We start from the raw sequence: 27,741 nt of genomic DNA on the forward strand, positions 1-27,741 counted from the left end.
GCCCTGGTTAAATTAATTTCGAAATGAACGAGAACGGAAGCCATCAATAATGCCGTATTGTGATTTCACTACTCTTAACATAACATTTAATGAAACTCTTCGTTTGCTGACGCTTCTCAGCGGAATTGCCAGGGGCGGAATTGAGATGTAGAAATGTAATTTCTGTTTTACTGCAGCAGCGATGATGATCCGATTTGTCGCTTCCATTTGTGAATTCCTGCTAAAATGATTCGTCCGAATAAGGAAAATTTTACGGATAAAATGGATTTTCTGTGATTGCTCCATGTCTGAGAAAGCAACGTTGGAACTACTGTCTAACTAAATTTCATTATAATAATTATACTGTAAGTCACAGCATTTTTCTTTACGTCGATCGGAGATTGACGACAATCTAGCATTCGAAGAATGAGGATATCAGTCGACCTCGGCAAAAAAACGTCTGTTCGGTTTCTAATAAAAATTCCCATTCGTCCCGTTGTCAGCATGTGCAACATCCCAGTATGGCAGTGTCAAGATCCACTGGCTTTACCTTTCTCGGCGCCGTGCACGCTCAAATCTTATGAAGAATGTCAGTTGAACTTTTTTTAGTATTTGCGGGGTCGATGTATCTTCTTACAAAATAAACGATCACTTGTTGAATACATACCACTCTGCATTCCGGATAATAGTTACGGTTCTGCTACAAATCACTGAAGAGCGGAAAATATGATGCGAAATCCACTAAAACTCGTGGCGAAATATGCAAAAACTGAGTCCTGATATTCTTTCATTTTCAGATTCTTTGGAACATTGAATTAAATTTTTAGTGTTTTTAAGTGCTTTTGTTCGGTTTTTAGGTTCTTTAGGTATTTTTTTTTGTAATTCTCATTACCCTTTCGATTAACTTGATTGATTTGATGTTACCGGCATTTAGATTCTTTGTTTTTTTTTTCGAAGTACTGTAATAAAGTTTTTACATCATTCAAATCCTTTCAATTTTTTGGAGTACATATTAGGATCTTTTATATCGATTTTTTATATTTTTAGCATTTAGTTTTTTAGATTTTTTGGATTGTTTTTGAATTCCCTTTTTAGATGTTCTAAATTTGTTAGTTAAATTTGTTTCTCATACTTTTAAACTTCTTATTTTTGCGAATTATTTTGCATTATTTGGTACATACAGAGTGTGCCAGAACTCATGACCCATAGAACAAGGGAGGAACAGCAATACAGATGATAAATTTCCAAACAAAAATTGATTAAGTTTAATGGTATTCGAGAAAGGATAAAAAATTAACAAACCCGTTTTTCGCCTTAACTCGATTATTTTTTGAGTCAAAATTTTTTTTGTTTTGAAATGTCTGTTTTCTCTGGGTCGCGAGTTCTGGGACACTTGTATAAAACTTGAAACTATGAATGCTGGAGCAAAAATTAATATCAAAAAATTCGGCGTCCAAAATCTGAGAAAATGCACAATTAGACGAGTTTTAATAAGAAATTTAAGACTGCATAGTGTGATGTTCGCATTTTTCATAAAACTCATTTTTTTCAGACGACCATTCGGATTATGGAAGCACGGTCAGTAGCAGTACCGGAAAATCGCCCGGACCCATTTTTCCGGCACCTACCTTTACATTTCCGGGACAACCACCTCCCGGAGCTGTTCTCACCCACAAGGCGGCGGTCTACTACCACCACCAGCTTAGTTTACAGGAAGATCAGGGTATTGACATGACACAGGTGAGGGAAAATATAAAAAAATGTGCAATTGTGTGAAATAATTTTTTATAGTCGCCGGGGAGAGATAGTCCGGGCTCTTCTAGCGGTAGCGCGGGCTCGGGCTCGAGACACAGTACCGCGTCTCTGGACAGTGGTAGAGCATCATATCATCCGCTGAGTACAGCAGGTAGAAGTACAATAGGATCTTCAAATAGTCCACGATGTTCCTTAAGTTCTTGTTCGATAGGATCCGAACAAGGTAGAATCGAACGAATGATCCATCAAGGAGTTCCTGTAAGATTGTGTTAAATTATGATGTTGGTTTTGATGAATGAGTTGCAGGACCAAGAGATTATTCATGCATGGCTGGTAGACTTACAGTACGATGAATATTTTCCGTTGTTTGTCAGCGCGGGTTACGACCTACCGACGATAGGTCGCATGACACCAGAAGATTTAACGGCTATAGGAATTAAAAAACCCAATCATCGGAAACGTCTTAAAGCTGAAATTGCACAGCTAAACCTCCCCGATAATTTACCGGAATTTATTCCCGTAGGTTTCAGTTTACGATGTGGCAATGCGGAATCTAACAGATTTATTGCAGGGGTCGTTAGAAGAATGGCTGCAACTGCTAAGGTTAGAAGAATATCTTCCAGCGTTTTTGGATCAAGGGTACCAAACTGTGGATGATGTGACGCAGTTGACGTGGGAGGATTTAGAAGAATTCGGAATTGTTAAGTTAGGGCACCAGAAGAAAATAATGCTAGCTATTAAAAGAGTGAAAGATATTAGGGCGGGGAAGAGAATAAATTCTGATTCGAATAGAATTTACGCGACGCAGGTATGTTACAACACCGGCGCACTTTGTGCTCGTACTTTTAGATGAATTTTGTTACTTTAGAACGAATTAACAAGTTCTATTGCATTTTATAGTTTGAGCATGTTTTAACAGTTTTCAAAATTGAATTGAATGATTTCTGATATTCCACATCGTCTGTTGTTGTCTCACGATTTCCTTGTTAACGATGTGAAATGTCTTTGGTGCTGCAATGCACAAATACGCGAGTGTGCTGAGCTCTACCTTGCTTATGCTGCATGTTTGTGTAAGGACGTGATGGTGCACGCACCCTTGGGCCCACCGTCGCCTGGCGTCCCTGCAGTCCACAGCACTTTCCGTTCTTTCCATCAACCATGGGAGATCGACCAAACTCGTCAACTGGCCGCCGGCACACACTACGTGCAACAAATGTATTGCACTGACATAGTTCCCATCAAGGTATACACCCAAAACTCTCATACCAGTCTTTGTGCAGTCTGCATGTTCGTTGTCATACTTTAATTACTATTATTAATCATCATTTTAGAGAAGGTTAGTGCCGTTACGGCCTCTACTCACTTGCTTTTCTTACCATAACTCATCGAACGTAAATGCGCAATGGTTTATGCGATTACTCTTGTAGGCGCTGTTGGTACACGCTTTCAAACAAGGATGATGTCGAGATTGTTTGTTTTACTTGCAATAAATTTATGCAAAGCGCTTAAATTTAATCATCACCTTCGACAAATAACTCGCGTCGCCCGTACAGACCATTATGAAATATTGGCGCTGGATGAATTATGGAAAAGGTGATATACTATTTATTAGATGTCACCGGAAAGCGTTAAATACAAGACCACCTACAAGTCATTTCAAAAGATCAACAATAAGCTTCATCATGCATTGAACATTTTAATTTTTCGTTACACCATTCATTTGTAGTTCAGACACTTAAATATGTACGATTCGACTAATTTAAGACTCCTTCGGAGATTTGTGAGTGCCATTCATTCCGAATAATCAAATTTGAATTATCGTCATTCATCATTGAATTATGAAGTCGAGCATTACAAGAAAATTGCTTAGATGATATTGAAAGGCCATAAATTTCAAGCATGATCTCATCTCCGTGCAGATCTCATCCAAAACTTCTTCTCATGACATGAGATTTTGTCATTTAGTGTTTGTTTTGAGTCGTGTTGTGCTCAACTGAAGGCCCTGTCATTGTTGTTGCAGATAAGGACCGGTCGAGGCAAATCCTTAGAATCTCTTGAGGACCCAACGGAAAGAACTCACCACACATTCACCGGTGAAAATACCCAAACTTTTTACTACCAGCAACCCATCGGTTGGAGGACGCGATCCTACGATGACGGAGATATAACTCCAACCAATGAGACAGCTCTTTTGTACGAAGGAGGCGGTACTCTTCCAAGGCCTCGTGGGGTAATTCGACCGCGACCCATTGCCAAAATTACCGCAAAAGCAAGAGAGACGTTCCCAGATTTCGAAAAACCCCAGTTTAATCCTGAGAAATACTCAAATCCGCAATACAAGACGCTGCCAAGAGATCTTATCGATACTAGTAAATATCACATACAGTACAGTCCCATGATGGGCAAGAAAATACCTCCGAATCCCCCGAAAAGGCAAGATAGTGAAGGGAACGAACAGACGACGACTGTTGAAATCCATCACGTTCAGACGTCTAGTCCTCTACCACTTCCTGCGTATCCCAGCTCAGATAGTCTTAGTATATCGTTGGATAATCAAGGGGACTTGCCGCTGCCACCACCACCGGCGCCAGGGACGCCGCCAGGAAGCGTGCAATCGAAGATGAATTCGTCGCAGTCGTGGGGTGCTGAAGAACAGGAACTTATCAAGACTTTGGCGCTGCAGCACAGAAACGGGTCCGATGCAAGCTTTAAAGTGAGTGTTGCACTTCATCTTTGAGTCACTGTTTTAAACGATCCTTTCGTTACAGTCGAGTTCAAGTACAGAGTCAGATTCGCTGCCATTTGCCAATGAAAACGCCGGAACGATTCGAACTCGTGCAGGCGGCAATAGCAGACCTACAGAATACTCGCCAGCAAAACCACGTTCTGGTCTGCCGCCCCATCCGTCCCCGACACCTAATCGACAACCAAGTGCCAGAAATCAGAGATCCGAACCTGCCGATGTTCTTAATGATATAGGTAACATGCTCGCCAACTTAACAGACGAACTGGATGCGATGTTGGAAGAAGAGAAAAGGCAACAGTAACTGAAAGAATAAGACTGAGCCTCTTTTTTCTATTTTTTAGTTATCGAAAGCTTTAACCATAAATATGACCTTGTACGGGTTGTGTTTGTCGTTGACGAGTTTATTTTATAGAACTGACTATTTAGTAGTAATTTTCTGTTACTAGTTTCTTAAGTTATTTTGTAAATAGATCCTTTATTTCCGATTACAAACAAAGTTTGTAAATATTTTTAGATAGAATTTTTATATTGTAAAGATTGTATAATTTTTCTTAAGGTGTAATTTTAGATTTCAATCGTATTTCAGCAGATACTGTTTGCCTAATTTCACTTCAATTTGATAGAAGGGAAAGCGAGCGTCCAGAAGTTGTTCTTTTCTTGAATCTCTCTAAATTTGTAACTGAGACGATTTTCTTCCTGATTGAGGCAATACGTTTTAAGCAATTAGTCATGAGTTGGAGAGTATATAAATCAAAAATTTATGTTTGGTTGCTATATTGAGTGTTTGATTTATTGGTAATGTGTTTGTTGAATGTAAATAGATAGATCTTGTACTGAAGACATCAAATAGGAAAGCAAGTAATAACTATCAAATTAGAGAATAATTTTGTACAAAGCCATCATTTTAGTATACGGAAATAGCAAGTTAGTCTAAATCAGTTTTGGTGTTTTAATACCTTTACACCAACTTGCAATGTTAGTCTCATTTGTACTACCAAATGGGTAAAAAAGACTGGTAGATCGATTACAAAATTTTCAATTTATTGTCATGTATTTGGTGCCATATCCAATTTTAGCACATTTTTATTTAAATTTAATTTAGTTGCGGTGAAAAAACTGATAATTTTTATTGTATGTACATGACATAATTGATCCCAAAACCATTTCTTCTGTGTTCAATCGAATAATTTCCAATTTATATGTTTGTAATATAAAATGTTATTTAATGTGCTACTTAAGAAGAATTTTTTTATTTCAGACGCGTTTTTGTTACGTTCAATTACATTGCATTATTAATTAATATAGCTGTTAATTCCATTGTCCCTAAAAGATATTCCCTATTTTATTTTATTGGTTTACTGTTAACATTATAATTATAGATAAAATAAAATAAATCAAAATTAACGTTTCTTAATTGCAACCCATGCAAACTCGACACCTAAAATAATCAGTGCGGCCAACATCCCTGCACCCAGTAAAATAATCGCTGGTAGACTCTGGTCGTTTCCTATAGGAATAAACTCGGTACCATCACGACACTCGGGGTGTGACACTTTCCATGTCATCACCAGCTTATTGATGATGCCATTCTGGTTCATTTTCAACAAACTGAAAACAACGAAAACGTAAAATGATCAGAAACGACTCCTGAGAACCTGGTTTGAAACATTTCGAAGAGAAATGAATCCTTCTGTATAGCCAACCCCGCCATGCTCGGTGGTATCATTTTCACTCGTGACAAAGAACAGATTTCTTCTTGATCGAAAGTCGTACCAATGAAATAATACGCAGTGTTGTCATCAGTGTGATAAGCGAATTTCCCGTGGCGAACTTTAACTATTCCGTCCTTAGGTGAGTAAAGATTCATCGTTTGATTGCCACCTGTAGTTAGTTTTTTCTTGTACAACTTCTTCGTGTTGCTGAAATTAACTGTCTCTAGCCAGGTCTTTACGTAAGATGTGTCTACTCCGGCATCGAAGTGAGATCGCGTTAGTTCATCTACAGTGTGGTCGGTATCGACTTCTGGCGTTAACAGAAGAGAAACCATGCTCGAGGTGTAATAGTTAAACAGCAGTAAAGACATAATGAGCAGACTTAAGAAGAGGAGTTTACAGCCTAAGTCGTGGGAGTCCGGCGATGGATCTGCGAAAAAAATTAGTACAACTGAACATGACTTGTGATTGTGTCACCATCTCCGTCTTGACAAAGTGTTGAGAAAACTGTCATCGCCGAGAAGTTCCAAGAGGTGTCTTCAGCTTTACTTGTCACTAATGCTACTTTAAGGAGTATTGTTATAATGATGGAGAGTACCGCTGTGGCAATCCAAGTGTTGGTTAAAAACGGTTGTTTGAAAGAGACGGTGGATTTCCGGGGACGCCGGAAGAAGAAGCAGGTTCTAAAAATTGCAGTTGCATTGTACTTAACGTAATTAATATGAAACTACTTGAATTTGAAAAACGGCATTAGAAAATCGATCTTGTCGACTTTCGAGGGGGTTTGTAGAGTTCCGGTGGTAAGAATCTCAAATTGGTTGCTTAACAATCTCATAGTTGTGTTAACATCGTCATCAGGGACAGTTCTTAAGCGAGCACGTTTAACAACATACCTGAAAATATCGTAACGTTTCAACTATTTGAATACAAAAACTTACGTGAAGTTGTGTAGTTCGTGCAGTAATAAGAAAAGCGCAAAGTGAAACTTATCTAGAAGCTCTTGTGGAGTGACTCTCAGATCGAGTAAAAACTTGGAGCTGTAGCGAGTGTATGCCTGAAATGATGTAATTATTTAAATTCTAGTTTTAATGAAGCGATACTCGTAATTGAACAGCAGTCAGTTCTTTTTGTTTGCTGAACAATTTTCTTTGCATGTTTAAACGTCCGTTTCTCCAAACACCGACGTTCATGAAGATTCTTTTCGTACCATTGAGCCGCAGATTTAAAAATTCGTACTTCTCGTGTTTTTTAAGAATGAAGACGACGTTGAATAAAACTTCACTGTGTGGTAACACGTCAGGAGTGGGCAACGAATTTACTAACAAAAAAAGTTTTGTGTTTCTTGTGCTTTTTTGTAGAACGTCTGTCAGATTCTGAAATATATCTTTCGTCACGTCTTTGAATTCTTAGCTTCACGGTAGTAATACCAAAAGCGTCTCTTTATTTGCTTGTATAAAAACATTCTTTTCTGCGGTGATTACCTCTTCTAAAGAGGGAAGAAACCCAAATCTGATATTGTTTTTATAAAAGGCTGAACCCAACTGAATTTTTTCTGTAACGAGAACCGAATATGCAAGACATTTTAGTTGAAAAGTTAATTACCTTGCTTGGTGGAAACCCCGAAGAAATAGCAAGTTTTTATTCTCTGCTTCACGAAGAGATCAACAATCATTTTGTGCGGGAGCTGAGACTCGACGTTTTTAAACAAAATCGCGTGGAAAATAATAAACATAAATTTCAGTGTTGCAACGCGATGCATGTTTGTGAGTGAACTTTTCTTTGTGTTTTTGATGATTAGATGGCGTGTCTTTGTCCACAAGAAGACAAACAGAATTTGTAATGTCTTTGATTGCGACACGAAAATTGGTGAATGCGCCGGGATAAAATTTTAAATCTATTTTTATTTTATTGCTACCTATAACTTGACAACTAAAAAAATACAAAAAAAAAACTCCTTATGATAGTTGCTTTTTTTTTGCCATAGAAACAAGTCTTCTGCATCTCTTCTCATATTCTAAAATGGTTTCTTTGCTCGTGTGTCGCCGAAGCGCTTTTATCTGCTCCGAAGCCGCCAGATGCGCAGTTTTGTACTTTTCGAGGCGAATTTTTCCTTCCTCCAAGTCCTTCACTGTACTCTCCATATCACGAAGGAATTTCATGTATCCAACTAAACCAGTCTTTTCTTTGATTTTATGCATTTCCGTTCGCAAGAGGTTTCTATCGAATTTCAAAGAACTTATTTGTTCTCGAAGAGACATTACACGATCTGATAGTTCTTCGAGTTGTTCAGTTAAAGCACCAGTATTAAGCGAAAGAGCAACGACTTTTTCTCTGTTATGTGCTAAAACTTGCATAGTATGCGAACACTTCTTTTTCAGTTTGTGTAAGAGTAAAGTTTTTTCTTGAAGTCGCTCAAAAAGGGTTCTGTTATCACTGCTCAACTCTTCGTACTCCGTGAAAGGATACGGACCTGATGTGTTTAAAATCTCTAGTTTTTCCTCCAACTCTGTGCATTTGTTTCTCACTTTGATATAAGAACGACGCATTTTGATGAGCATTTCCATAGAGGATTTTTGGCGTGAAATGAGTTTCTCCACATGTTTTGTTTTAGTCGGACTTGTGTTTACTAGCAGTTGTTTGATAACGTCATTTTCCTGTTTGAGTAGTGTCTGGTAGAGTTCTTCAACTGTTTCAGTTTTTCTATGAAAGTCGGATTTTAACTTGGAAATTTCTTTCGTCAAAGCTTGTTCTTCTTTTTCGTAGTTATCAGCAAATACTTCAAACTTTGTTAAGAGCACAGGATATTTTAACTCCTCATCACGTCCTGGTTTTTGGGGAGCTTGTCTCTCCAATGATAGAAACATTTTTCGTTTCATAAAATATCCTACCATGTATGACTCCAAAAATCGATTTCGTATTTCCAATTTTTTTACTTCCTTTAAGTACAAGTCGTGTAGTTTGTAATACATTGTTCGATCTACAATCGGTTCTTTGGTATCTGAAGCTTTGGAAGATTCCGACGAACTTTCAGGGCTTAGCACTTCGGAAGTTGTTTCACTCATTATATCTGCATTATTATGATCGTAATTGATTGCTTCAAAAGCAAAGGCGTCATCTTCTATAAAAGCAGTGTTCACTCGATCTGCTATTGCGCTGAGATCAGCGCTGGTAGCACTACTTCGGAAAGTGAAAGTTTCTTTTTGGTAGGAGTCTTCTATTGATTCGCTGTCATCGAACAATGAAAATTTTATTTCTTCTTTCGCGACGAGCGATGCAGAGAGGGCCGCATTCTCTACATCTGAAACGGACATCTTCACAAAAAAACTACGTTTATAAAAAAAACGTCTAAATTGGAAATTGACAGTTTCCGTAACGAGGTAACGATTTCCAAGCAGAATAAAAAACTATTTGTCTAAAATTTATTAACACCTATCTACATTTCAAGCCTCCATTGTTACTTTGTTGCGCGTTTACTTATTCGTCTTTTATAGTTGTCCACAAACAGTCGTAGATCATCTTCACTGTGTTGTACCCGAAGGTGCTCTATAAATTTTGTTACGCGTTTAGTATATTTTTTATACTTGTCTAACAGAACTTTTCCGTCTTGTATTTCTTTCAAAGTGCTGTCCATGTCTCTGAGGAGTTTTGGCCGCCCCAACAAACCTGTCTTGTCTTTTATTTTACGAATTTCATTGCGTAGTTCATCTCTCTCGATTTTTAGGGCACCAACTTGTTCGCGTGCTTCCATGAGGTCGTCAGTGATCGATTCGAGTCTTCCATTGAACTCATCAATGGCTAAATTAATAGAGGCTAGTTTTTCTCTGTTGTGAGCCAAAACTTGCATCAAGTGATGACATTGCTTCCTTATTGCCGTCAAGAAGGTATCTTTTTCTTCGAATTTTTCAGACAGATTTCTATTGTCGTCTTTTAATTTTTCGTAATCCATCAAGCGAAGGTGAGAGCCCAAAGTTTCCGTTGCTTCTAGTTTCTTGTTGAGTTCATTGTATTTATTTCTGGTTTTAATGTAAACAAGTCGCATTTGACGAAGAAGGACTAAGACATATTTCTGGCGACTTGTATGTTGTTCCACAAATTTCTCAATATTTGCTTTGGTTTTCTCGTCCGCTGCACCTGCAATAACTTTGCTGAATTCAGTCTCTTGTGTTATAAGTTTTTGGAACAGTGCAAGGACTTGTGCTTTTTGAGTTGCGCATTTTCGAGTCAGCAGCTCGACGTCTTCTTCAATCTGTGTCTGTTCTCGGGAACAGACTTCTAGTTTCACTTCTAGCTCGTCGAGCATTTTATCGTATCTTTTCTTATCTTCATGTTTTTCTTCGGTAGCCAGATATTGAAACATTTTACGACGTAAGTAATATTCAGCCATTTTTTTTTGTAACATTGAGTTTGTGTTTTTTACCATTTTTAACTTGTTTGTGTACATTTCATGCATCATGTAGTACATATGTCGATCAACCGTGGGTTCTTCAAGTTCTTCAGATTTTATAGATACAGATGCTTCTGAAGAAGAAGTAGAAGGTTTAGCTTCCATCGTCACCGGTGTTAGATCGTAAAGTGGTGTTTCGTCTAAGAAATCATCGCGTATACTAATAACATCGCTGTAATGAGCATGAGTGAGAATCTTTATATCCGCTGACTCAAGAGTTGATTTTTTGGGCTTATCATCACCAATTTTCGGCTCCTCTTCAGCTTCGTGCTCTGGTAGCTCGAGCTCCGATGGCTCAACTTCTGGAAAAAGTGCAGAGTATTTGTCTTCGTCAAGAAAACTGGAGTCCACGATCAGATTTTCTTCAGAAATGCTAGAATGCGTTTGCCTCTTGTCTTGAATTCCTGCAAACGCGTGTTCTTCAGTCTGTTGTGCAGAAGGTGCACTTTCCACTGGAGGTGCAGGTAAAGCTGCATTCTCCGCGTTTATTTCGGTCATTTTATAATCAAAGCAAAGTAAAACATAAAAAAACAAACAATGTCAAAAATTAATAAACAATGTCAACAAGCTGATTTTTTGTTTCTCCGACCGCAACCTAGCAGATTTGAGGTGAAAAATTGGCAAGTTCTGTAAAGTAGAGATCGTTTTTAAAGTCATAAAAGGAAAAACTAGAGGAGTGTAAATGTTTGCTTAAATTTATTCTTCTACAAAATAATATCTACATTTGTGGATTCTAACTAATTTAAACAAAACTTTGTATCATTCACTCTCCTCACTGCCACTCAAACTTATAGAATTGGCTTCTTTAACTCCTTTTCGTTTCATTGCAACATATTTCATCGAACTGAAGCTCTTGCGAAGCCTTTGAATCTTCTGCGTTGTTAAAGAACATTCATTTTTAATCTCCTCCAGTCTTTTTGTTAAATATTCGATATCATCGATGGCAGCTTCCATATCTCTTAAAAATCTTGATTTCCCAAGCAAACCGCAGTTTTCTTTCAACTTCTCAGTGGCGCCTCGAAAATCATTTCTGCTCTGCTTCACGCTGTTTAGTTGCTGTCTTAAATCCGTGCAGTCGTCTGCTACGTTATCAAGCGATGTTTTTAACTGCGTTATATTATTGTCCAGAGCACTGATTTTCTCTCTGTGATGTGCTAAAACTTGCATTGTATTTTCGTATTTTTTTCTAACACGTCCAATTTCAAGAGCTTTTTCGTCGAGCCTATCATGGAGGTTTCGATTATCAAGTTTTAGTTGCTCGTAATCGATGAGTCGAAAATTTGAACCTAGATTATCAATTTTGTCTAAAATTTCTTGAATTTCGTTAACTTTGTTCCGCATTTTAATATAGTCAGTCCTAACTTTACTCAAGTTATTTAATTGTACCTTCTGGCGCTTTAAAAGTCGCTCCAGAGTCTTGAAGTCGACTTCTTTATTTTCGGTGGTAAGAAGTTCTTTTCCTGCCTCATACTCCAGGTTCTGCAGGTGTTCAAAATTTGCGGCCACTTCTAGTTTTTTAGACGCACAGTTTTTTTCAATTTCCGCTATCTCGGCTGTTATCTGCGCTTGTTCAACTGAGGAGGAATCCGTGATGAATTGAAAATAATCCAATTGTTGTTCATACTCTTTAACAACACTGGGAAAAACTTGCTCTTCTTGCAAAGCGGTTAACAATTTATGCTTGGTAAAATACCAAACCAGTTGTTTTGTTAAGTTTGCATTTATAAATTTTTCTTCGGCGTATTGTTGTTCGAGTCTTTCGCATATTTTGTAATATTCTTGTCGGGAAGCTTTAGACATTTTATTCTTTTCGTCTGAAAGATTTTCTGATTTTGAAACAATTGATTGTTCTCTTGCAGATCTTCTTCCCGTTAGCGCTGATGCATGAGAAGTGTCTTCGTCTTGAAACACAGAAATGTCCAGTTCATGCAAACTTCTAAGTAAATGAAACGATCCACTTAGTGCTAATGAATGTTCTTCTGGTTCTTTGTCAGTAGCAAGCTCTTGGTTGTCAATAAGTTCTTCGCTTATTTCAGATTTGGTTTCTATGAGTTCAGAGGCGTCTGGAGCCTCCACTTGTACATTTTCTTGTTCGTTTTCTTTAATTTCTTGAACTTCTTCTTCATCTTCAATGAAAAGGGGTTGCTTTTCCTTGTCTTCATCTTCGTTTTCAAGCAACTGAAAAGTTGGGTCTTCTTTTAAGTCACGACCATCTACTAATTCTTCTGTACTTTCGGTTTGACTGGCGTTTTGTGACACAATCGCCGACTCAACTGATTCAACTTCTTTATGATTTTCAGACATTTCTTCCACATCTTCGGTTTGAACATCTTCGCTTTCTTCTTTATTTAAATCTCCAGTAGACATAACAGATTAGAAAAAGGCTAAACTGTGTGACATAAAAACGTCTAAAATATATTGACAGATCATTGCGTGCTAATAAAATCTAAAAACTGTGCGACAGGCTTATTTTTGCATCCTTTTTTTAATAAGTTTAGAATCTATTTTGAAGTAAACCCAGCCGATTTCCACCACCAAAATTAAGACCGCCAACAACATCCCAATAAACAAAGTCAGAAAGGCTATAAAAACCTGATTAAACCCCACAGCAATAACTTTAGCACTAGATAAGCATTCCGGTTTTTGCGCCTCCCAGATTTGCGAAATTCTGTAAACCAAACCGACCTCTTTAACTCTTCGCAGAGTTCGATGAAACAGCTCTTTGTATTGTGATTTCTTCTGAACCATCATTCCTGCTTCAACTTGAGGAATCATGGGGATTTCTGCGACGTCGCAAATAGCATCCTGATCAAAAGTTCTGGAAATTATAGGGTAACCGGTGTCTAATTGAGTGTGGTACGCGAAACCGCCCTCTCCAACTTTCGCAATGCCTTTTTCTGGTTCATAAATGTTCAATTCTCTAGCCCCAGGAGGAAAAACCTTGTGCTTGTAAATGTACTGGACGTCGCTGTCGTTCATAATTTCAAACCACGTGAGGGTGTAAGGTAAGTCTTCGATTCCTATTTCTAACTTACTGCGGCCTAGTTCGTCTAAAGTGTGAAACGCGTTTGGGGGTTTACTCAGAAGAGATGAAATAATACTAGACGTGTAGTAGTTGTAGAGAAGAACTGACCAGATTTGAAGAATTAGGAATGCGATGCGACCAGCAGTGCCGTTGGGAAATGCAGATGCATCTGAGGATTAAGTACTACAAACAAGAATAACAAACGCAGGGTTTTACCTTGTTGAAAAATTACAGAAGATGTGGTTAGAACAGCCGCAGACCAAGAATATTCCTCTTGAGACCCTTCAAACGTGTTTTCAAGTTTGTGGAGAATGTGCAGACTTATGCTAATTAGCGCCGCTACTATCAAGACAATATACCACACAATTGAATCAAAAGGTTTTAAAAATTCGTTGGACAATGGATTGTAAGTTCCCGGATTTCTGAATATGTAGCAAGGCCTAGAAATTCGAGAGTTGTGGTCGCTGAAACTGAGTTCTACATTATACTACATTACCTAAAGTGATAAGAAGGCATAAGATAATCGTACACATCAACGCGAGGAGGTCTTTGAGAAGCTCCTGTGCAGGTGACATCAATTTTATTTTCGTATAGCAGTTTTCCAATGCCATCATCTGTTCCGTTTTGGTAGTTACCAAACCATTTGTCTTCAACTTGGAGGGTGTGCCTAAAATGTTAGTAAACAGATAAGAAAAGTTTATACAGAGACAAGAGTACGTGAAATTGTGAACATCTTCCAAAAGCAAGAAGAGTGGGTAATGAAACTTGCTCATAGTATCAAATTCCGTGTGTTTTGAATCCAACATGTACTCCTCAAAAGTTCCGGAGTGGTTCTGGATAAGAACAACACTTCCGGATCGTAGCTGAATCGAAGTCATGTTTTTTCGTTGTTGGTACAATTCCAGAGACTTTGTTATAATTAGTTTAGATCCTGTCCATAATCCACACTCAGTGATCACTGGTTTTTCACCAATTTGCCATCCTGGATTGTACATATCAAAGATTTTGAAAGCTCTGTCGATTCCTGTAGCAACTGCTAGTTTAATACTAGAGTCCATTCTCACGTTAATATCTCCAAAAAAGGTTTGCAGATCTGAAATGTTTGTTGGGGACTCTATGAGGATTAGCCAAGGGTGGGACATCCTCATGTTAAATTCGTTTATATTCTATTAAAAGTAAAGTTTACTACGAGTAACAGTACTTAGAAGTACTAACTTGTTACCTCTTGGAGGAAAATTATGTGGAAATTCGGACAGGTAAGGTCGACGACGTAACCGTAAAAAGTCACTGAATTTTTTTCTAACAAAGCGGTTTCTGCAGTTTCTAGCGATTCCGAGAAACTCATTCTTATATTTGCTTGTAATAATAATTTAGTGAGTTCTAAAGTCTCTAAAAATGTGCAGGTGGATGTTTACATTGATCAAAAAATAAATCTCACCTCGTTTACTCCAACACGTTAAAAAGTGGCATAGTTTTATTTCCAAGTCGTTCAAATGGTTTAAAATTAAGGAAAAATTCACTTGAGATCTACTGTTGCAGTTGCAAATAAATATAGTGAATGGAATAATTAAAATAAGTTTCATTTTCTTTGCCAGAGATTCGGAAATTTACTGCTAAACGCAGACTAAAGTTTTATTACTGTAAACGGCATTTTTAAGAGATTTAAAAGTTTTGTAGTCTAGTCGATAAATTGTTTGTCTTTAAGAATTTTTAATTTGCGGTTTGCTGCTTAATTTTATATGAAGCATTACGGCAAGTTTCAGAGAATAGATTTGCGTTGTTTTATTGTATCAAAATAAAAAATAGGTATTTTTATGAAAGAACCCCTAATTCCCATTTATATTACGTTAGTAGATGTGTGATTTTGTTTTTTAATCATTTTTGAGACATGAATTTTGAGTTCAAAAACAGAAAAATTTTTCGCAGCTTGCATCTTAGGCTACAGTAATAAAAAAGGACTCCTAATACTTAAACGGTTGGATAATAACTAAGAAAATTTCTAGTATTTGTAGTACATACATATTATCTGTTCCATGAATTTACCGGATGAAGCGACTCATTTCTAGTTTTAAATTTTCCGCTCCTCGTTCAGTGGCTTCAACGCCGTCAAGTTGGCACTTGCGCTCTTTGACGTTCAAGATCGACTGTTTTGGTGTTTTGACATTGATGTTTCTACGTTTATTTCTGAATTTTATGTTTTGGACGATTTCATTTCAGCAAATCTGATTATGCACCATCGCACAGGTTATCGAAGTTGGTGGATTCTCCTTTTAAGCTGCATAGGTAGTATCTAACCTAACAAATCGATTATGTCTTAGCCAAAAGATTGCAGTTTCAGCATCAGCCTACCATGTAAATCTCATACACAATGGTCCTATTGTTAAAGGAGGAACTATTACATTTTTAGCAACTCTATATGATGACAATGGTAATTTAGCTAGTGGTTCATTTAAATATGATTGGGTTGATACAGCTGTACCTACTCATAGAAAAGAGGTGACTTCTTCACTGCTCATAACTGTTAAAATAGCGATGTTTATTGTAGCTTGAATCTAAAAGCTCCCATGACTCGTGGTCAGTTACATACAATGACACTGTGTATCCCTCTGGTCGATATGTAGCACAAGTAGTTGTGTCCAAATACTACTTGGTGCTTTGGGCTTCAGTGGCGTCCAACAGAGTAGAGTTTTTCATCAATGGTAAGCTGTACAAGATAGACCACATGACATAAAAAATTCAAATTCATTTTCATATTGCTAAAATTTTCAAGTTCTCTACATTGTTCAAATTTTTATTTCTACAGACCAAGCAATTGCCTAAAATTTGTTATATTATGTTACTAAGTTCATACCAAGTTAATTTGAAAACGATTTTATTTTATATAATTATATCTTATCACTTTTATGTTTGTGTTTACAAAGAGTATATTGCATATAGCACATGTAACAAAACAAACATTTGTTGTTTGCCATGTTTTGTTTAAACGTCGAATATTACACCAAACCACAGATTCGAGAACTTGAGTCAGAACGGAATTTCCGCCCACAATGATTTATTACAATGTTAATGAATGGACAGTTTATAACCCATTTTAAATTAAATTTCTATTTTAGTATAATTAATAGAGTTGATTAGCTGAACTTCTACTTAAATTCCGTCACTTTAAATTTTAGAGATAATTAGTCATTGTTCTGTTATCATGAACTGTTCTGGACACGGGGTAATCCCATACTTTTTCCACTTTATCATTAGTGAAAATGCATCTTCCATTTCTGTGTTGCTTTTTTATGGTGAAGGGTGGTAAATTCTTCAATCCGTCGTGGTACATCGGACTATCTCAGTTTTCTTTTGTAGGAACCTTAAATGGGGACATCTTGCTCATCCAGAGGAATCAAACAAGAGACAACTTCTACGTTTCCAACGCAGACACGGTGGTCCACAACGTCTCTTTAAAAGCAACAGATGCTGATATGATAAAACAAGCACCGACTGTTTTGACATACTGGTTCGTGGATTGTACCTACTATGGGTTCCGCAGGGACTTCATTTTTCCATTTAATTACACTCAAGCTGATAAAGAGCACTTAGTTGAGGCTCTTGTTGTTGCTGACTTTACGCCTTTGCCACCGCCTCCTACCACAACCACGACAACAACCACAACCGCTAAACCCACGACAAGCGGGACGACGCCTGGCACAACAACGACTACAAAAGTTTCTACAACAACAAAGTCAACAGTCGCACCGACGACGCCGAAAAGAGTCATCAAAAGAGATGTTGATTCTCCTAAAGCTAACACCTCGAGGATTATGGTGAATGTTAATGGTACTCTTCAACCGTACGATGGCGACTTTCCTTTTGTCTGCAATGGGTCGCAAGTTGTTACAGATGAGAGGAAGTCGTACGGGTACTTCTCGAAAAAAGTGAAAGTCAAAGGTAAGGGATTTAAAGGGCTGCAAAGAGTTTTATGTTTGTCTTATAGCTCCAGTCGCTAAGGTCAACATCACTGGTAATAATTGGTTGCAACACGGAGACTTACTCACCCTCAATGTTAAATGTCATGGGTCAAAAAATCTAGAATACTGCGTGCAATACCAGAAAGGCACCTACAACGTGACTGGCAAAGAAAACTGCACAAATTCCCACGAATTAGAGAAGTGCGAATTTCCAATTCAACGCTACTTCATGGAGTCCATAGAATATACAATTATTATTATTATCGAAAACGAAGTTAGTAAAGTAGTTACTCCAGTCGCTGTTACTGTTTATAAAGGTACAAGCTTCGAATCTCATTGATTTTAAACTAATGAATTGTTTTCAGTTAAAAAACAACCACAATTATCTGTAATCGTCGTTCCTGTCGCTTTTAGTCTAGCCGCTGTGGTTCTAATCGTGTTTGGAGTTGCATACTACCTTCAACATCGCTCTCGGTTTGTTGTTGAAGTGGCTGACTTCAACTTTGGCCAAAACTACAGCGATATGGAATACAAGACTTTCCAGGAAAGACTCCGAGATTCAATTGCAAACGCGTTTTTCAGTCGAGCTCCCAGTCCAGGTTCGTCGGAAGTCCCTGTATGGCCTCCGGGACGAAAATATGGCAGTATGACCAGTTAAACGTGATATGTCCAAATTGATCTGTACAGATAGTGAGATACGCCTGAGATTGGAAAATATGCAACAGCGTGGCGGTTACTTGTAGGATCTTGTCAATTTTCTGACAATTATTTTGTGATTGTATTTATTTGAAATTTGTTATTCCGCTTGGTTAGTCACGAGTCTATATTTTGTATTATATTTTTATAGGGAGTGCACTTGTCATGTTCGCATTTGAAGTGATATTTATACTTGTTGCGATTTTATGTATATAGGGAGCAACGGATATAGTGATAACGAATTTTATATTTTTAGCCATCCATTTTATGTTGTAAATTTAATATAATCTGTGGGTTTTTTGTTATTATATTGCTTACATTTTCTACTATACTTACGAGAGGAAGCAAGCAAATAAAATAGTTTACCAAAGACGCCTTTTTTATTTTTTCTTTCAAGCAACGTTCCAAAGAAATATAATATTAAAATGAGACTCAAAGACCTTCCAGTATTAAATAAAAAACTTTAAAATGTGGTAAATCATGTTTTGCTCACATCTCCGAACAAAATGTAAAATGGAGCGGAAAGTTCAATTCATAACTCTTCATTCTCGCTCAATAAAATCCAATTATAGGGAATTATTACAAATGCAAATCCTTGTTCAAATGCGCGAACGATAGCTAAAGTGCTGACAAATGGCTTCTACACCAGTTTCAGAGTAATTATTAGAATTGAGAAAAGTGGGAACGTTGAATGTACTGATCACACTTATCTAAATTACTTGGAAGCACAAAAGTAATATTTTATGCATTGTGATGGTAATTTTGGTAGAACGTAATTAAGAAACTCTAAAAACGTTTTATTTACGATCGTTTGAAAAGTGGGTGTTTTTCAACAAATTTTTGAACCTTGAATAAAGTTTAGCAAGTTTTTCAAAGGAATTATGCATGGAATGTCTATTTAATCTGATTATTTTAAAAGAAAAACAATTTTTGTAACTTAAAATAATTTTTTTTTGAAAAATACTCATGAAATTCAGAAATCTGAAAAGGAGAGGAGCTGGTTTTTGGAGATCTACCACCAGTTTATTTTAATGTACTTATGTCTGTGTGTAAATAATTTGGTATAAAAACTAGCCTTTGACCCGGCGCATCCACCATTTCAACAAATTCGAAATTCCTTTCTTGGCATGTATTTTAACTATTTATTTCACACTTTGAAAGTCCAATAACTGCATAAAATTATCTACCAGAGTGTAATCTAATAAAACTGAATCGATTATTTTTCCTCCTGAAGAGTGCGCGATGATGGATGGAGTATTAGAGTAGAGGCGTGATAAATCCATAACATAGTAAAACAATTTTCGCTCACATTATCCGTTTCCATTCATGTGTCAAGCGCTTCCATGTATCACACGAGAGGTTGCAAGTTAGTTACCGCTTATGGATTTTCCGATGGCAGAAAGGCAACGAGAAAATTGGCCTGCGGGGATTTACCGCAGGAAAGCGAACATTCCGATTTCTCCGAAAGCACTCATTAAAAGGCGGAAAAAGTGCCTTCCTTGCATCCACACGCTAATTTCCTCAAGGCTTAAAATACCTTCATAAAAAATTTCAAGTCAAATAGTTCGACAGCTTTTTAGGGCAATTGGGTCTAATTTGTGACGTCAGGGTTGATTAAAGTGGCGCTTCTGGGGGTTTACCAATTTGCCTTAGAAATCCAGATAGGTCTTCCGTGCAATAATCCTTCGGGACGATTTAGAAGGATTTTAAGTTGATTGAAACGAAGAACATTTAACGAGTGTTTGGAGGCTCAGAGTGCGTAGATTCAGTGTTGCAAATCAAAAATAAGCGGGAAATAAATTGCCTCTTATACATAATTTCCGCCGCCTTTAGAGGCATGATGAACTTTCAGGATGAGGAAATGGAAAGTTCTAAGGTGATGTAAACTGTTTTAGTTTGCAACTTTTCTGGCTTATAAACTGATCTTATTAGAAGAGAGCGCCCTATGCTATGGCCAAAGTAAACACATTCATATTCGGCTGCTATTTATCAAATTTTAGCATTTGTTTATTTACTCTATGTAATGTTGTTTTTGGCTCTGATTTACATAAATGGAGAACAGGCACGTTACTGTTTGTTTACTTATGATAAAATTCCAATTATAGTGTCACGAGAATTAGAAGAAGAAATCAAGAATTTTCAGCCAATTTTCACCCACAGCGCAATTTCAAAAAAATGTCCGCTGCAGAGTTTTCCGGAATGTTCGTTTCATAACTTGGGTTTTATTTTGCGCGGAATGCACTGACGTGTAAAGTGTACGAAATTTTCAGAGGATACAAGCTCGCATGGCGCTGACATTCATGATGAAGCAGATAAGCAGAATAACAAATGTGTCTTCCATTCCCGAATTTTATTTGTTATTTACTTTGCTCTAAGATAACTAACTTTTTAGCATATAAATACACATGTCTAGATGTTCTATGCGATGGTTGCTTTGAGATCTTGCAGATATTGACAAAGTGCGCTGTAGCTCAAACTGTTCATTCGTGAATTCATGAAATGGAGTACTATAATAAAAGTGGCGTTAAACAGAACCTCTAATGACAGAAACAAACGCACCACATCACTGAAAAGCGGTTTTATTTTCCTACTGTTTCAACGGGGAGGTTATTTGGTAAATAAAATGAGTATCTTGTCGCTCTGTGTAGCTTAATTAGTTTTTTGCTTGAATAAGACTTTTTTCAACTCACCTTGTTTGTAGCGGAGAGGCTTTTTTCTAAAGTTGGAATCTTACAAGCTCGAGCAAATATTTATTTAAATTTCACGATACTATAGCTGAACAAATTTAATATTGAAAGCTCTTTGTCAGCATCAGCATTTTTCACAAGATATGGGACAAAAAATGTAGAAAAAGACTCAAAACAATTAATTTCATTAAAGCTATTATTTTGTTTGTAGACGTCTTTTACGAAAAAACCGAAGCGCAGTCTGCAAATCATCAAGCAATTACATTTAACGTTGCTAGGTGACAAAATGTCTGGTAATCCGGTGAGAGTCAATATTCTTGTTTCTTTTATTTTAGGTTGCGGAAGTAAAAATTTTCAGGAAAGTTAGATATTTTCGCCTAGTACTTTTGACTTTGTTTATCACAGGAATAAATAAATTAAGTAAAGAAAAATGCCTTTTAAACCGCGTGTTTCTTTTTGGTTTCCTGTGTGTACCGCAAAGTTTTGGATAAAAGGTAAATATCTCCTGCAAGATGCAGTTTCTTTTAAAGCGTCCTGAAATAAAAGAAGTGGTGAAACTGCACTCGCACCGGATGATGTTATTTTTGTTTTATCACATGAAATAAATTGCCTTAGAGGAATTTATTGAATGAAATAAATAAGTGAGAAGAAAGGAGATTCAGGGAGACTGTGCTTTGTTGTAAAGGTACGAAATAGTTTGGACCAAATTTTACAAAGTAAGCATTCTGTCGATTGTAAAGTAACAATAGGAATAATTCAAGAAAATTGCCTTTACGGAAACAACATAACTCATTCATTGTTCTACCCCTTCAGTATTACATCCCGATTCGTGTTTCTCCCAGTTCCCTCCTCTAATTTATTATAATCTGCCGCAATCGTTTTTGGAAGGAAACTTTCAGAGTGTCGGATATTTCAATTGTATTCACTTGAGATAACTCGAAAAGAATCCTCCCACAAATCTTTCTCTCTGATAATTTTTCGGAGCCCACAGTTCTAATTTAATTAAAACAACCCGGGGAGCCACTAACAAAAATTCTCCGAAGGAATTATCCTGAATATCTTTTAGTACGTAATAATTTCTTCGACAATGGCACTTGGAAACAACAATTTTAATGTAGCAGGTGCGCATAATACAATAAAAAGAGATAATGTGACGAGTAGGAGAATTCCACATCGGCGCCGCTTGTACAACGTTGATAATTGTATAATTTGTTCCCAGCCTTGCAGGGTTGGCTGCACTGCACAGTATCTCGTCCTGCTGGAAATAACACGACTTGGCATCTCAACAACCCGTAAATGCTTGGATTAATGTTGCTGAGGGTACGTCCCCTTGCAATTTTTGCCTACTCAGGTGTTAGTGCAGACGCTTCGAACTGAAAGTGGCCATACATAATTACCGAGATGGAGGTGTAAACAATTTTTCAGACCTCTATTAATATTAATGACTGCCAAAATTGGCCACGATGGTAAGGAAAATTAATGCTGTCGGGAATCATTCTAGGGAAAACAGACTTAAAAATGAACTTCACAAGTTTTTCAGGTTGTTGTTCCCAGACGTTTCTTAATAAATTTTGCAGGAAGTGGGTACGCTTCATTTCGTCTTTAAAGTTTAATTAAAAGTGGCCGAGTTTAATCAGGTAACGGATTATTCACAGAATTTTTTGCAGTGTTTTGATCGCAATAACAATGATGTGTTTTCAATTGAATTGTTCATTAGGTTTAATTCGCACCAATGCATTTTCGATGTTTTTAGCTTTCAACGATAATTTATAAACACCGCTCCACTTTTAAATAGTTTTAAAATTAATTTGCTTGGTTGAGCCCTTGTTTTTGGACTTGAGTGAAAATTATTTATTCATTATTTTATTCTACCGTGACAGCAGGAGTGTTGTAATAACGTCCACCTGTTTAGAGTCCATACATCGTAAACAAACTAAATTCCCAATTTGTTGTAAGCGCGGAGCTTTAATTAATTTTTGGGGTTAGTCTGCTTAGATGAATCGGTCAATATTGTCTTGGGTCTTCATCCCAACTTATTTACAACATGCTGAAGTTGATGTTCTCCATCACTTACACCTTCTTCTGACCCAATTGAACCGCACGGGAAATGATGAGCGAAAGAGACGGCGTCAGTTTCGTGTAATCACTTTAGGACTTTTGCTGCGCAGTTGTTGAAATTATGCGTTATTGCGACAAATTCTTGACCTCCAATCTTCAAAGCCGCGTCCATGACATGTCTCAATTTTTCTAAAGAATCGGCACGACTGCGTTCACCTTGAGACATGCTTTACATATCGCAAAGACGAAGAGTAATTTGCAGACAGTTTTACTTGAACAGATCTGGGAATTTTGCACAGCCTGCAGGTAACTGTTATCTACCTCCACAGTTTCACGTGTTATAATGATACGTGTTTGTATCAGACTAAGTACAGACGATACGAAATAGTTCCTCTGAACAACTGTTCTATTCGGGTAAATTGTTCGGAATGGCAGTGGAGTAATTGCAAGACCACTATTGTGCGACGTTTTGTAATAGTAAGTTATTTTATGGGGTCTCCGGGATTCTTTATGCGGTACTGTTCTGTCCTATTATCTCTTATGTGATCAAGACTAGTCAAATTAGTAAAATGGAAGCGAACGAGTTCTGTTCCTTTAATTGTATGGAGCTAGGATGACGATAAAGTGGTATTTCAGGAGAATTACAGGCTGGCCGGTAATGTGGGTCTCTGTAAATTCATTGTTTTACTACAGTGATCAACGTGGCAAAGTCCATTTTATTTTAATTTTAGATGAACCCATTTTAATGTAGTTTCCAAGTTCTAAATAATTTTTCGCAGCACCTCAGAGAGCCCTAATCTGGGTGTCAGTTGAGGTGAAAGAATCGCGATAAAAACAACTTCATGGTCCATAAGGAACCTTGGAGACAAGTGCTTTTCATTTGCATAATGAAATAAGGCGAAGGCCTAAATGTAATAATTTATTCAAGGCATTAAGGGATTAGCGTCTAAGAAAACCCGCCAGACATGGAATGGGTATAATTAGTAGGCAATTACACCACAGACGCTATGGCACAGCAGCGTTGCAACTGTTTCGACCTAGAGTCCTGCGGCCATTGGCGCAATTATCCTTTGAAATGATTGAGCTAAACCGGAGCTATCAACCTAACACAATTCTCACAACTCGATATCCGGTCTAGTCGCTCACACGGAATCGCTCCATCCTGACCGGAACTTCCGCCAAACAACGAATCGTAAAACTGAGCTTCAGATTTCTAGTCTCTGTCAGATGCTAGCGATATCGGGATTTTACAGGACTTAAATTAAAAAAGGGCTCCTTTTACATTTTTATTTTTGATAAAAAAAGGGAAATTCTCCGATTAGAACGCCTTTTCGAGGCACATTGACACGGGATAGCCGCTATAAAACTTTAAACAGACTTTCTTTCAATAGAGGAAAACGATAAAATACTAAAAAGTTTCATCTATGCATTTCAAATGCTGCGATAAAAATATTTAAGTGTAGGGCGGAGAAATAATCTGTTAGATTTACGATTTTTACATAAAAACGAATGTTGGAGGTTCGCTTAAAAAATCTCATGCGGAACACAAAGTTGTGGATAATCCTCGGTTTGCTAAACTGCCGCACATACATTTCTATTTATTTTTATTTTTATGTCGGCGTGTTATTGTGATTTCTTATTTCGTATAAACTGGATTTCGACGAAATATCTTCTTGTTTGTTGATCAACGTAAACATTGAGTTCTGACATCGAAAGAGAGTAAAATCAAGCCTCAATTATTTTTTTTAAGAAAGCAAATACGCCATTTTCATGAACAACATGCTGAATTTTATAAAGTGCACGAGAGACCGCAATTTTTTCTTCACACCGCAAAATATCTACTTTGTGTACATTTTTCCAGATCGATGATTGTAACCGCACTACACACAGTGACGTGATGGAATTATGTAATTTTGTGACCACGTTTCGGGGAAATAAAGCCCCTAATATGCTTAGAAATATTTCTGAGTGTTTTATGTAAAATTAATGAAGCGGCAAGTACAACCGAGACAATGTACCGTTCCGAGTTTGAGGACTTTAAATTTAAAGGGACCTATAAATGCTGCTTTTGACTTTCCATCAAAGGATTATAATTAGTATCGGAAATTTATTACCCGCAATCGCATCTGGGCTCTATTTAATACAGGCTATAAATTGAGAAGTCTTAAATGCGACACGTAAATATACCGACTCATTAATTTAAAAATTAAATTATAAAGGAACCGAAGAAAATATTTAGGACCGTTTATTCAAGTTTTCATGTTTTGGTTCTTTGGTGGCATTTTTGAGAGTTTGTAAAAATTACAGAAAAGTTGGGAAACCTAAAGTTTATTCAAAATTTATTATTTTTAAAAGAAACACGAAAATTCATATGCATTTTATTTCAAAATCTCTTTGAACATGAAAGCAACGAGCGAAATGATTTATTGCTTTTAATTAAAATTTCAACAACTAACGCTTTAAAACTGTTTCAACACCGATTTCGTACATTACCCCGAATTTATTTACTTTCCGAAGTTTCCGCCCCGAAATATTCAAATAGCTGGATTTTTAGGACCTTTTTCCATCAAACTGCTCATCTTTACGAGCTTACTTTAGAAAACCGGAGTCAATTATTCCCTGATGAGATCTCCAGTTCGCCCCAATAAAAAAGAAAGAATTCGACGCCTAATCTGCGTCAAGCTGCAATTCCTGCGAGCATTTAATAATTAGAATGACTTGTAATGCAAAGAGTAATCTGATACGATCCTGTAATAGGTTTCGTTTTAATTTAGTACGCACTTGTGCGTGTACTAAGATGTGCCGTAATAAGAACTAACCAGTAAATGCATGAACTTGATCCTGACTTATAGCAGCGTTTCTGGAGATTAATTCTTGCCTATTACATTTTATAGCTCTGGATAATTGAACTCTTTGTCTCCTTCATTACTGCAAGTGTGATGTTTAATAGGAGATACAGTACGTACCAAAAAGGGGGAAAAAGAAATGCTCTGGTCGAAAGTTTATAGACGTATCTTCTGGGTTGTCAACAGTCTCGGGGAAAAACTTATAGTGACACATATCCGGTCGCTTGTCGGTTTTTCCTGTTGGTTCCCTAAGAATACGACACATGTGATGTCCGCAACGGATAATCGGAAATGTCTGCATTACTGTCAGCATGAAACAAGACTTCGGAAGCATCCTGTTTATTTCTAAACGAAGCTTTAAGCTGAGGTTGCCCGGGGCATTTTTCTTGCGCTTGGGTTGCTTATGATTAATGACAGACACTGTCCATGGTTGTAAGGAATCGATAAGGGTACATGACAATATTGTTAGTGACATCAAGTTTTTGCCGGGATATTAACGGCGGATTGTCTCAATCCCGTTATAAATTATATTGATGCCTCTATTCTTAGACCGTCATAAGAAAGGATTTGTTATTGAACACGAGGATATAGCTAAAATTGCCGAGAATGTTTTTTAATAACACACCATTTTCTTCTTGTTTGGTCTGTGAGCAGCGGCGAATTAACAGACGGACGTCTGTTATATTATTCCGCACAATCAAAGCTCCTGAATCCTATAAATCCTATTGCAAACCTCTAAACTAGAATGATCATAGAGAGAAATCTTCGTGGGATTTGCTTGTGCTTTATGAAACCGTGTATGCAGAACAGTTGCAAGATATTGATTCTTCGAGCTTCCAAAGTTTTTGAGCTTGCTGTGACCCCCGTTTATAACGTTGTATCAAATATTTTCCGCTTCATTTACGCCGATTATCTCCAAAAACATGTAAGTTTTGATCTTATGAATACAAACTGTACGCCACCGCACCCATTGAAGGCTATATTTTCCAAGTCGTAACTTCAGAAGTTCCATAACAGGTGCATTTTATTGGCCTCTCCCTCGGGGCTTTGACAGCTATCATCAACAGTCATCACGACAGTCTTGTAGCCCGAATTCCCCATCTTTCTGACCTTTGGGGAAAACTTTACGCAAGAAAAATTTATCGCTCGGAAAACTCTCACAGTAATTATATTAGTGGCTTCATACAGGGTCGTCAAAAAAATTTTAATATTAAGGGGCGACGTGTGTGTTTAGTGGTGGTGTTACTTGATATCATGCGGTGGCGGCGGTGATAACACAACATTTTACGTTTCACAGGGGTGGTCGAGAAATAAGGGAATTTTAGGGTTGGGATTGTCATGAAAAAATTATGAGGTTGCTGATAGAGTTTTGTCTTTCCGCCCTTCTTCAGGGACTTATCGGCTTCCAAAGGAGAGAATGCAAAAAATTAGTTTTTCGAGAGAAAGTTGAATACCGCATCCAATTTTACAGTTTTTAAGAAGTGTGAACAGCATTAAAAGAAACTCGAGATTAGTGCATCGGAAGGATAAAAGGGTGTTGGGATTAGAGTCGCTCCTTATAAAGACATTAAAGTTGAATGACTAAATGGTTGGAAAAAAGAAATAAAATCTAATGTTCAAGTAAGTACCTACCTACAGTAAAAATACAGAAGAAAGGCCAAATGTTTATTAGAAAATATATGTACAACGACGCGGTAAGAAAAAATGAGAAATTGAATTCGAAATATGAGACGGCGGATTTTCTTTTCTTTCGTTTAAAAAATTGATGACATAATCCGAGAAGCGGATGGTTCCAAGTTGCCAAATAAATTACAACCTAAAATTGCATTAGATGCAG

The 27,741-nt window shown here is 37.2% G+C and overlaps 5 protein-coding genes across 13 annotated transcripts in view; 2 read left to right on the forward strand and 3 right to left on the reverse strand.

Annotated features, from left to right (window-relative positions):
* Positions 1–5,759, forward strand: part of ckn (CRK like proto-oncogene, adaptor protein) — a 103,427-nt gene extending 97,668 nt beyond the window's left edge. For 2 of the 9 annotated variants that reach the window (XM_088031593.1, XM_088031595.1), the window contains exons 3-9: positions 1,532–1,719; positions 1,771–1,992; positions 2,041–2,253; positions 2,306–2,542; positions 2,810–2,977; positions 3,755–4,447; positions 4,503–5,745. In XM_088031593.1, coding sequence (XP_087887719.1) covers positions 1,532–1,719; positions 1,771–1,992; positions 2,041–2,253; positions 2,306–2,542; positions 2,810–2,977; positions 3,755–4,447; positions 4,503–4,781 — 2,000 coding nt within the window. In that variant the 3' untranslated portion in view covers positions 4,782–5,745. Of the gene's footprint in view, positions 1–1,531; positions 1,720–1,770; positions 1,993–2,040; positions 2,254–2,305; positions 2,543–2,809; positions 2,978–3,754; positions 4,448–4,502 lie in introns of all 9 variants that reach the window. The other 7 variants (XM_088031590.1, XM_088031592.1, XM_088031587.1 and 4 more) reach the window with 5 other exon arrangements.
* A 117-nt stretch (positions 5,760–5,876) lies between these two features.
* Positions 5,877–7,951, reverse strand: LOC148179614 (ionotropic receptor 75a-like). Its single transcript, XM_088029560.1, has 8 exons — positions 7,795–7,951; positions 7,620–7,744; positions 7,293–7,565; positions 7,131–7,246; positions 6,924–7,085; positions 6,670–6,875; positions 6,136–6,622; positions 5,877–6,088 (listed from the first exon to the last, which is right to left on the reverse strand). The coding sequence occupies exons 1-8, from the start codon at positions 7,949–7,951 to the stop codon at positions 5,881–5,883; spliced, it is 1,734 nt and encodes a 577-aa protein (XP_087885686.1). The 3' UTR covers positions 5,877–5,880.
* A 3,444-nt stretch (positions 7,952–11,395) lies between these two features.
* On the reverse strand, positions 11,396–13,003 carry LOC148179615 (uncharacterized). The gene has a single exon (XM_088029561.1). It carries the CDS (start codon positions 13,001–13,003, stop codon positions 11,396–11,398), a length of 1,608 nt encoding a protein of 535 aa, XP_087885687.1.
* Positions 13,004–13,102: 99 nt separating this feature from the next.
* LOC148179616 (ionotropic receptor 75a-like) lies at positions 13,103–15,312 on the reverse strand. The gene is made up of 7 exons (XM_088029562.1): positions 15,301–15,312; positions 15,100–15,247; positions 14,884–15,050; positions 14,379–14,827; positions 14,158–14,328; positions 13,878–14,101; positions 13,103–13,830 (listed from the first exon to the last, which is right to left on the reverse strand). The coding sequence occupies exons 1-7, from the start codon at positions 15,310–15,312 to the stop codon at positions 13,103–13,105; spliced, it is 1,899 nt and encodes a 632-aa protein (XP_087885688.1).
* Positions 15,313–15,757: 445 nt separating this feature from the next.
* LOC148179617 (uncharacterized) lies at positions 15,758–18,686 on the forward strand. The gene is made up of 6 exons (XM_088030756.1): positions 15,758–15,944; positions 15,994–16,157; positions 16,207–16,360; positions 17,016–17,597; positions 17,644–17,934; positions 17,983–18,686. Exons 1-6 carry the CDS (start codon positions 15,890–15,892, stop codon positions 18,273–18,275), a joined length of 1,539 nt encoding a protein of 512 aa, XP_087886882.1. The 5' UTR covers positions 15,758–15,889; the 3' UTR covers positions 18,276–18,686.
* Positions 18,687–27,741: the final 9,055 nt, after the last annotated feature.

Source organism: Gnatocerus cornutus, chromosome 2, assembly GCF_029298725.1.
Source record: "Gnatocerus cornutus isolate USDA-ARS CGAHR chromosome 2, icGnaCorn1.1, whole genome shotgun sequence".
Lineage (NCBI taxonomy): Eukaryota > Metazoa > Arthropoda > Insecta > Coleoptera > Tenebrionidae > Gnatocerus > Gnatocerus cornutus.

Excerpts from the sequence above, each read along its gene's own strand:
- LOC148179617 (XM_088030756.1), top strand. The coding sequence starts at position 15,890 with ATGCACCATCGCACAGGTTATCGAAGTTGGTGGATTCTCCTTTTAAGC. Across the intron at positions 15,945-15,993 it reads TCTCCTTTTAAGCTGCATAG|TTTCAGCATCAGCCTACCAT; the intron begins GTAGTATCTAAC and ends AAAAGATTGCAG. Across the intron at positions 16,361-17,015 it reads AGTAGAGTTTTTCATCAATG|GAACCTTAAATGGGGACATC; the intron begins GTAAGCTGTACA and ends TTTCTTTTGTAG.
- LOC148179616 (XM_088029562.1), bottom strand. Across the intron at positions 14,828-14,883 it reads ACATAATTTTCCTCCAAGAG|AATATAAACGAATTTAACAT; the intron begins GTAACAAGTTAG and ends TACTTTTAATAG. Across the intron at positions 14,102-14,157 it reads ATGCCTTCTTATCACTTTAG|GCCTTGCTACATATTCAGAA; the intron begins GTAATGTAGTAT and ends TCGAATTTCTAG.
- LOC148179615 (XM_088029561.1), bottom strand. The coding sequence starts at position 13,003 with ATGTCTACTGGAGATTTAAATAAAGAAGAAAGCGAAGATGTTCAAACC.
- LOC148179614 (XM_088029560.1), bottom strand. The coding sequence starts at position 7,951 with ATGCATCGCGTTGCAACACTGAAATTTATGTTTATTATTTTCCACGCG. Across the intron at positions 7,247-7,292 it reads TGACTGCTGTTCAATTACGA|GCATACACTCGCTACAGCTC; the intron begins GTATCGCTTCAT and ends ACATCATTTCAG. Across the intron at positions 6,089-6,135 it reads TTCGAAATGTTTCAAACCAG|TTTGTTGAAAATGAACCAGA; the intron begins GTTCTCAGGAGT and ends CGTTGTTTTCAG.